General features: G+C 41.2%; 1 protein-coding gene across 1 annotated transcript; it reads right to left on the reverse strand.

The window, feature by feature from the left end:
• Positions 1-7,364: 7,364 nt before the first annotated feature.
• LOC121055573 lies at positions 7,365-9,110 on the reverse strand. The gene is made up of 3 exons (XM_040528368.1): positions 8,542-9,110; positions 8,173-8,435; positions 7,365-7,742 (listed from the first exon to the last, which is right to left on the reverse strand). Exons 1-3 carry the CDS (start codon positions 8,894-8,896, stop codon positions 7,686-7,688), a joined length of 675 nt encoding a protein of 224 aa, XP_040384302.1. The 5' UTR covers positions 8,897-9,110; the 3' UTR covers positions 7,365-7,685.
• Positions 9,111-10,236: the final 1,126 nt, after the last annotated feature.

Here is a 10,236-nt window from a genome sequence, read left to right on the forward strand (position 1 = left end):
ACCAAACCACTAGAAAATCAATTCAAACTAGTATATATCAACTCATTATGATTCTCATTCAGTACACCTCCATTTTAAACCTCAAGATTCTAAATTATTTTGTCTTTACCCCTTACCAATTACCACATACATCACAACCATATTCCCAAAATTCATTTGAAGCAATTCTAAAACCCTTTGATTCATTAATCTATCTATTTCAGCTCGAGTTGCCTTTTCTTTATTTTGTTTGTTCCGTTTATTTATAGATTTTGTTTATAGGCTTATTTGGTCTGTTTTTTTTCGTGTGTGTGGGATAGATCGACCCGAAGCCTTCGTCGACCCCGTAGGAGCTGACGTGGACCCTGAGGGCTATGTTGAAGCTTCAGAAGACCACGTTGTGCAAGGCAAGCTACGAAATCATCCTTTGATCATCTTGAGAACCTAAGTAGAGGACCACTTAGTTATTTTATGCATTATTTATTTACAAAGTTATTTTGACGTATTATTACTTTCAAATAATCATGTTACATTAGTTATTACCCTGTACTTAATTTATTATTATTGCCGATACCATAAACCACCATACCATGTTCCCTGATAACCTAGGCATAGGTTGTACACTTCACCAGACTAATATTGTAGTGGGTAATACCACCAAACTTCTACACACATACATCTATTTTGCCCGTCGTCACATGATGACGCTATCAGGCTGCATAAAATATTGTTTTGATAAAAATCACTCGCCTTGAGTGATATGGAAGGTAACTCCGGGTGAAGGTTGATGTTCTAGATATTGTGACATGTATTACTATGTTTATTATATGCATGTATTGTGTTAATTTAATTGCTTCCCCGGATATAAGGATAAAAACCCTCTTATGCCATGGAAAGTGATATAGTTTGCGCCCATCCACAGGACCGAGCAATCGGACTTAACCTAATACGTGGTCCCACTATATGAACGACTGTTAGAGGCTCTAGGAGCATATAGAAGTGGACATGTGTAAAAGCCGCGGGCCAAGTTGACATGATCTCACAACTGTGGCACCCGTGAAAGCAGCGACCTACTATGCTTTGCTTGTGGCCGAGCGAGTGCCCGACTGCTAGGACGGACGATATCCCACTGGGCGGTACTAGTAGTAAGTGGGACTAATGAACGGTTCTGTTATCTCGACTCTGATCCAGTCGTGGTATCATGTGGGTAACGTTGGGCAGACGCTGCAGAGTCGTATTGTATTCGAATACGCCGTGCTCCCGGTTAATGGAGATGTGTCATTAGGTGATTCATATTTCTTGTGGTATGAGTAGATTTTATAATTAAAATTTGGATTGGAATAAGATGAGGATGTTGGTGATTAATATTGCTACATTTTAAATTGACGAATTATAAATGTTTACAAATAAACTATTTTATCAAGATAGGGAAAAACTATTTATAATAGGCTTGTTATCAACCCATCTTGATGAACCATATATCCTTGTACTACTTGCATGTATTCTACTTGTATTCTTGGTTTGTGGTTTGCTGGGTACGTCAGTACTCACCCCTTGCATATAATGTGGTTCAGAGGAGCAGTTCTTCACCGAAGAAGTGCCAGAAGGTGAAGAGTTCTTTTGTGGCGAGGAGTTCTTTTAGGTCGGCCTGCTCTCAGGTGTGACTGTGGTGTTTAGTTGGGTTTTGCGTTTGGTTCTTTTGCTTATAGGTTAGCCTGTTGTGTGGGTTTGGCCGTTTGGCCCCAAAAAAACTGTTGTAGTTGTCTTTTGTGCGTTATTTCATGTAAAAATATATTGGTATTGTAATAGAAGCTGTTCTATTTATCAATCTGTGCACGATCGAAATCTTGGACGATCGTGGGTGGTTTCGGGATACCGAGCTCAAACAGGGTATCCCCACACCATCCTAGTTATTTCCAAACAAAACATTATAGAAAATGGCATTGTCCCGGCACCAACATTGGTCCACCACCCACTAACTATCACTCGGCTTTGTGGGAGTGCCACACACCACGTCTCCCACTACATCCCTCTAAACCCGAAGAACTTATCCCCACTCCTCCCTAAAATCGAAACCCTAACTCACTACTCTGTAGTCGCTAGAGTTAGGATCTAGGATTACCAAAGCATTAACCACAAAGTAGATCCCTAGGTTATAATTAAATTCACCAGATTTTGAGATTTTGGTTGTAACTTTAATGCAGTTTGTCAATTTATACCAAACAAAAGGGGAAAAAGAACTGAAGAGGATTGAGGACGCCCACTTTCAATTCCTCCCCTTGGCCGATAAGGCGTCGCCGTCCGGCAACAGCAACACTGTGATTTCCCGGCCGCCACAGCCAGCCAGAATGCCCTACCAAACGGTGCGATCATATCATATCAATCCTCAGGTGATCCACACAAGATCGATCGCAGTACGGAAAATTTACAGTTGAGATCTGGCACAGCTGTTGACTTGTGCAGAACCTGCAAAGATCCCCTCCGCGTGCGAGTGCCACTAGCTTGCCAACAGTGCAGATTGCTTGCCGACAGGCCGGTGCTGTCCATTTCAGCTCAGTCAAAACGCTGTTGCTCGATCGATCATGGTGTTCATGCCGTCGTCTTTTTAGGCCTGGTTTAGTTCCCAAAATTTTTTTTCTAAAAATATCACATCGAATTTTTAGACATCTAAATAAAATATTAAATATAGATGAACCAAAAAAACTAATTGCGCAGTTATGGAAGAAATCTTGAGACGAATCTTTTGAGTCTAATTAGCTCATGAGTAGCCATAAGTGCTACAGTAACCAACATGTGCTAATGACGGATTAATTAGGATTAAAAGATTCGTCTCGCGGTTTCTAGGCTAGCCGTGAAATTCGTTTTTTCATTCGTGTCCAAAAACCCCTTCCAACATCCGGTCAAACATTTGACGTGACACTTCTCCTAAAAATTTTTTCAATCTAAACACCACCTTAATGTCATTAGCCGAACTATATATTTGTAAATAAAAAATAATTTATATATATAACTTTTATGTACGTATTCTTGACGATCTAATTAAAAGTCGACAAGGATGAAAAATAAACTTTGGCATAAAAGACCAAAAATTAACTTTAAATTTAAGTTTGAAAATATACTATTAAAAAAAGTTTGAAAATACAAAATTTTGACTTATAAGCATAAATAGAAGCGGATAGACGAAGGTCGTTTTTCTTTTCTACTTTGGATGACATATGGCAGCCTGGAGTCTTCCGTTCCCTTCCCCTAAAATTTGGTGCTGCCTCTTGTAATCTACTAGCTTGGGTTTGGTGAGCTTGGACTGACGTTAATTTTTAGCCTTTTAATTCCTCCATTTAGACTGACACTAGGGATCGATCGAGTGTATGGGATAAGACTAGCCGACGGTCCACCTTTTGCAATGGACAAGGGGACGAAACTTGTATTCCTTTTTTGTTTGACAAAATTCAGACAAACGTATGTCATCGTTGCATATCGAGGAAAGGAAAATAACTTTCGTAACAGGAGCAGAAAGAAAGACCGGCCATGCATGCTGCTCCAGATAATTATGTACCCCTCTCCGTTCTGATATATAAAATCTTCTCAAAGTCCAAACTTTGCTTTTACATTACAAGTATTTCAAACGCTATTCACAATATTGTTTATCCTATTGATTATTTCTTATTTTGTTTTCTCATTTTACCTCTATCTATCTCTCATGCTCGTCCATCCTTATTTATTAGAGCATTTTTCCTATCCTTGAGAAGATACCTCTGTTTTCTATGTAGTATCTAAGGTATTAAATTTTACCTCATGATACCTCTTTAAGTATGAGAAAATTGCTGATTTTATTAATAGGCAACCACTCTTTTCATCGTTGGTCTTAATCTCTTGTAAATAATGTAGAAATGTTTATATTTTAAAATGAATATAGTAATTAGCATGGTTGGTGTCTGGATGCTACACCGTACATGTTGCATACTTTCCCCATAAAAGAACAAATCCTACCTATGGATAGGGACACACACATTGTCTTGGTTCATAGTTAGGATTCATTTTTAAAAAGTAGAGATAGTATATTTTAATCTTTTACGCTGATCGCTAGTATTTATGTACGAGTAGTTACACATTTTCTTAGCCGATGACTGTGAATATTGCTAGGTATAATATTTTTTTCTAAAAAACTATGTTGGTGAAGAACTCTAAATCAGCACCTCGAAAGAAATGAATTGAAACTTAAGTGTACTTATATACTACATGGCTTGAATACTACTTGGCGCATGAGGTTCAACTGAAAATGCTAGATAATAGTACTATGTTTTGGATCGGCCATCATAATTTGTCGGTTCTTCAATATGAATTCAAGGATTAAATTAACGGAATTGCTCAACCATGTTTGACTGAAAATTAAGGGGAAAATCTTATAAGTTTCTACCTTCATATCTACTTTTCGACTCTGGCTCAAATTAGCTTTCCAATGATCTCCACCAATGACAATAGTGGCCCTGACAAGTTAGGATTCAAGATTAGGGTTAGGATGGGAGAAGATGGAAGAGGTGTGGGGAGTTTTCCCTAAGCTAGGGAGGCAGCAACCCAATGGTTTGTAGTAGTGATGAGAGGGTGTGGCGCTGCCAGAACCACAGGACAGAGGAGAGCATCAAGTGGTGTAGCAATGAGGGAATTTTAAAGAGGTTTGACTTGTAACAAAACCGAAATAACTTATAATATGAAAGACTAAAGAGAGAGTATGTATATATTTATTAGCATGCCCCGTTTTGAATAATACATGTGTATCCACCAATGCAGCACACGCACAATTAAATTAACTTGTAATTCAAAGTCATGATTGATCAATTTGCTCTCACAAACTTCATGAGAAAAAATAGTCAAACCATCAACACACTAAGTCACTAAATATAGCGTGAGCTACAAATTTACAACAACATGTCTCTTTATGCCAGAATTACACTTCTACTAGACATACTACAGTGTACAACAAATATATATATTACAGATTAAACCTCTCATTGGATTTAATCTCATGGAAAAGCTCATGTCTACTCAAGTGTACTTCATAAAAATCCACAAAACAAAGTACAATATATGCCACGTGAGCAAATACAAACATGCCCTTATCAAGTCGTGAACATCAAGCCTCTTGTACCAAGTCGTAACCCTAGGATCAAATATATACCGGATCCTAATAAGTGTATCCCCGATCAAAATATTAGGTCTATAGTACCACACACATACCACAACAATAATGGAGATTATAATATGGAGAAGGGAAGCCACCTTCCGTGCCATGGTTATCATAAACTGAAGCGGATCCAAAAACAAAACATTATGGGTACTGGTTACCTTCTCATAAATTGACGCTTTGTGAGTCCGAGATAAATTGGTCATGACATGGCCCACAGGCTCCGGGTTACCCGGGCCTAAAATTCTGTGGGCCTCCGTAAAATTTGACCATGGTCAAACTTATAATGGGCCAGAATACCCAGACCATAAAGCCCAAAACTATTCTAACAGTTTGGACCGGTCTAAGCTTTTAGGTGGGCTTAAGAGAAAGACCATTTGGGCCTTGAGAGCGCTTGGGCATAGCCTAGTTTTTTTTTGGCCATTGTGCCCTGCTTGCTGCAGATGAGGACTAACCTTGTTGTGTTTGATGCTCATGTCAAGCATCATAAGTTGTTGAAAGGTACTCATATCAAACAACACATACAGTTAGAGTTAATTTTACAAGAGAAAACAAGATGGACTGTGGGAGCGTGTAGCCTGAATTATTAATTTAGCCATACAGATGGAAAAATGGATATGCATATCAGAATTCACTTGCGTCAAAATTGCCTCCACATCCAACTAATTTCCTGACTATTGCGATATTTTTATACCCTTTTAAGTTTTAATTTCAAAACTAAATACTATCTAAAATTAATTTTAAATCTAAAACTTTTGGTCATGTCACCCCACTAACGTGGCAAATAGTAGTGCCACGTCTGGCGCGTTATTTGGTTATGCTAGCTTGGCATAAGAAAATACTACTACATAAATTATGCATGAAGTAATAGTGCTATTTGGTCATACCAGATAGGGTGGCATGTGCATGTATATGTCCAAAAGATTTATATTGGAAACAAGTCTTGGGAGTGTTTAGTTTTACAGTTTCTAAAAAAATAAAAAATAGTAAAAATTCATCTAGTGTCTGAAGTTACCACTCCGACATCGAAATACCAAGGGATTGTCTAGAAAGCCTTTTCCCAAAGTGCTCTCTCAGTTCTAGATTATAAATTACTTTGGGTTTATCCTAAATAAAAGATCTTTAGATTTGATGCCCCAACCAGCTACCAGTAATCCCCCTCCCTCTGGCTGCAGCCTCGCCGGTGCAGCGCAGCGAAAACCTTATCAAATCCTGAATCCCTGAGAAGTTACAAGTAGGTGAAGTGATCCATATCAAATTCTGGCATCAACTTCTCCACATCCTCAAATCCAAAAGCCAACGCATTCCACTCGAGCAGAGACGTGCTTTTCAAACGAATGCCGCTCCCCCCCCCCCCCCCCCCCCACCACTCCGCCTCGGGTAGCACGTCCTACCTCGGCTATCCACCGATGAAATCTCGATGAGTTCTTATTCAGAAAAGAAAATGGTACTGAAACTGTGCATCATTTTTCTTGTTTGAAAGGTCTTCTGTGAAAGGTTCTTGAACTGACGCTTTCAAAACTCCTCTCTGAACCTGGTCTGAAACTGTAGCTTGTCTCTTGTCTCTGAACTGAATAGTCATCACTCACCAAAGACAAACATGAGGTGTGAAAGAAGTGATCAGGCCCGTTTAATTCCCAAAAACTTTTTTTAAAAAAAACATCACATCGAATTTTTAGACACCTAAATAAACAATTAAATATAGATAAAATTAAAAACTAATTGCACAATTATGAAAGAAATCGTAAGACGATCTTTTGAGTCTAAGTAGTGCATGATTAGCCATAAGTGCTATAGTAACCTAAATATGCTAATGACAGATTAATTAGGCTCAAAAGATTAGTCTCGCGGTTTCCAGGCGAGCCGTGAAATTCGTTTTTTCATTCATGTCTGTAAACTTCTCACGTATCCGGTCAAACGTTCAATGTGACCGTAAAAATTTTTATTTTTTAAACTAAACACACCCTCAGACTTCTAGAAGCAGCATGTTCTTGGTTTCAGAGACAGGTATCTGTCCCCTTCAGTCTTGCTAATTTGCCACCATTTGTCAGAAACGTTAGGAGTAGTCAATGGAAAAAACACAACTCCGCTCACTTTGACCTGGTTAATTTGGTCCAAAGAGGGCTGCTCCGTGTTGTTCTGAACTTTCTGCAGAAGAACACGAAATTGCCTGCAATTGGTAGCTACAGCATGGAAATTTCTCGTGACATGATTTTGTTGATATCATGGAAGAATTGGACACACAGCATATCAATCACCACTTCTATTGCAATAGTAGGACAAGAAAGGAGACTGAACAAGGAGTTCATCAACACGGCTCGTCCTGCACTGCATTCTCAGGAGGCCGAACTAAGCACAAACTCTTTTCATCATATTTACATCGTACAATCAATCCTGACAGCATATGCATCGGAGTTGTACACCACAAAACAGAAAGAACTCGACCAAAAAAAAATTTCCTACAAGGAAAATCTCAAGAACACCTCCTATCTGTGCATGTGTATACGTATCTTCAGGTCACATTATGTCAGACGCTACACTGTTTCATCCCCTTTGGTGTCTGATGGCCCCCTTTTAACCTTACCTGCATGATGGATTAACCAACTAAGTAATTGTTCAGTAAAATGACTAATCCATTTTCATGGTGACTAATTAGAATAAGGAAACTTTTTGGCAGTTATTCCATTTTGCCTAAAATATTCGGCGAATTGCAACTTTGCAAGCCTATTTGATTCCTCATCGTTCTCACCGAAAGCAGAATGGCAACATGTCGATGTGCTATATAACTCAGAGAAATTGCCTGGATTATTCTCGAGAATCACGCTTTCGGTTTGCACGAATCTCAAAGCACACTGGATGAACCTTGCAGCGTGTGATCATGGCTGCCACTAAAGCCCAATTGGATCGCAATGGTGCTTTTTTTTTTTTTGCATCTAGACGTGTATTGTGATCGAAAAGATTTCACTTTTTGTGTGGCGCAATTGAAAATTAGAATTGAGAGTGGTGGTACTCACGGCCTCGACGTCGATCCGGTACACGAGCAGGCGGCGGCGCTCGCGGCAGCTGGTCCGGTACGCGACGGCGAGGTGCGCGGCCGCGAGCGCCAGCGACAGCAGGAGCATGGGCTCCGGCCCCGCCGCCGCCGCCGGTGGTGGCGCCGTGGAGCGGCGAGGGAGCACGGCGGCTGCCTTAGCCAGTACGTAGGACACCGACCCCGCCGCGGTGGTCGCCACCACCCACAAGTACGCCGCGCCTCCGCCGCACGCCATGTACGCGCCTGCGAGAGCGTCGATGATGTCAGCTCAGCCACGCGAGAGAAAAACGAGCACGAGATTTAGACAGAGTGCCGTCGACGACGACGCCGGTGCGTGCCGACCGCTCACCGAGTATCAGCAGCGCGCGCGCGGCGGATACGGCGAGGAGGTCGACGAGCGAGGACCGGAAGTCGAACTCCCGCGCCTGGGCGGCGACGGCCGCCACGAACGACCCCGACCCGTACTCCACAGGATCCTCCCCGCCCCCGGCGCGGAGGTGCGCGGACAGGAGCGCCGACGGGAGCGCGAGGTCGAGTATGACGACCAGCAGCGGCGGCGCGCAGACGAGCAGCAGCGAGGCGATCATCGCGACGAGGAAGAACGCCGTCTTGGCCCACCTCCACGGCCGCGCCCACACCCTCTCCGCCCCGCCGCCTCCGTGCTTGTGCGCCAGCGCCAGCGCCACCGGCAGCCTCTTCTCCATCCCTCACCTTCCCCGCCCGCCAGTGAGCTAGGCTAGCTCGCTCTGTCCAGTCGCCGGCCGGAGCTACCAGCTGCACGTAAAACCGTACTCGCCGGAGTAGAATTAATTGGAGCTGGCACGCAGCTGCGGTTTGATCGCTTGCTAGTAATGGAGTATTTGGTTGGCTTCGATTGCTTCGCCGCGTCGAGGCCGACGGTTGAGGGCGATGTGGCGATCGAGGTTGACCTGCGCAGCTGCATCCGCAACTGCAACTGCCTTTAATACACTACTCTCCCGTCGTGCCCAACCTTCGACTCCCGTTTACGGCGGTAACTGCTATGCAAAACGAGTCCACCACTCTAGCGTGTTTCTTTTACTTTTGAGCAATTTTATTATTTTTAGAATAAGTTTAATAGTATAGCCAGCTGTTGGCTATAAATGATCTATAGCTAACTTAGTAGCAAATATATACAATAGTTATATACTATACAATTAATATTCAACCCCACCTATCATTCACATATTGTGTCTTAAAGCTCGTGCTACAGCTGGTTACAAATTAGTAGACTACTTCTTTTCTCTCTTCTCCTATCTCGTTAAAATATGCTTATAGCTGACTTATAGTCTGCTATTGTACCTGCTCTTAAAAAGATACTAAGAGGTACCACTGTTTTCTATGTAAAATTTGATACCTCTTGGTATCTTAGATACTAGAAGATATCAAATTTTACATAGAAAATAGTGATACCTCATGGTATCTACTCAAGGATAGAAAAAAAAGCTCTTTATTCTTTTATGAGCAATTTTACAATCCAACAAAAAGTAACAAAAAGTACCTCGAGGAACCGGTATCCTGCGGTGGTACCTCGAGGAACCGTTATCCCACGGTACCAAATCATTTCTGATCGTTGGATCTAACAGCGCACATCCTACTCAGCTAGATCCAATTGTGAAAAATAATTTGGTATCTCAAAGTACCGGTACTTCAAGTTACTTTTTATTGGACCAGAGCAAATCTCTTCTTTTATTTTAACGATACTACACTGTAGTGTTCATATAACGATAAAAAGATACATAGTAGGGCTAAAATCTAACCCAAGAATTAATTTATTACTTTGTGTACATTTTGTTGTAAATGACATGAACGTGTGAGGCTGAGATTAATCTTTGCGCTATCTTAAAGTGTACTCCATCAATTTTAAAATAAACAAATATAATGGTTTTCAAATGGTGTTCCTAGAATTTTAAGGAGTGAAATAGTTCTAACCTTTAAGAACCAAGGATTCATGGATCTACACTTTTGGCTATCGAACCCATTTTACTCACTTCATTCATATTTATTTAGTGTGTATGAATTCATA

This window comes from Oryza brachyantha, chromosome 10 (assembly GCF_000231095.2).
Source record: "Oryza brachyantha chromosome 10, ObraRS2, whole genome shotgun sequence".
NCBI lineage: Eukaryota > Viridiplantae > Streptophyta > Magnoliopsida > Poales > Poaceae > Oryza > Oryza brachyantha.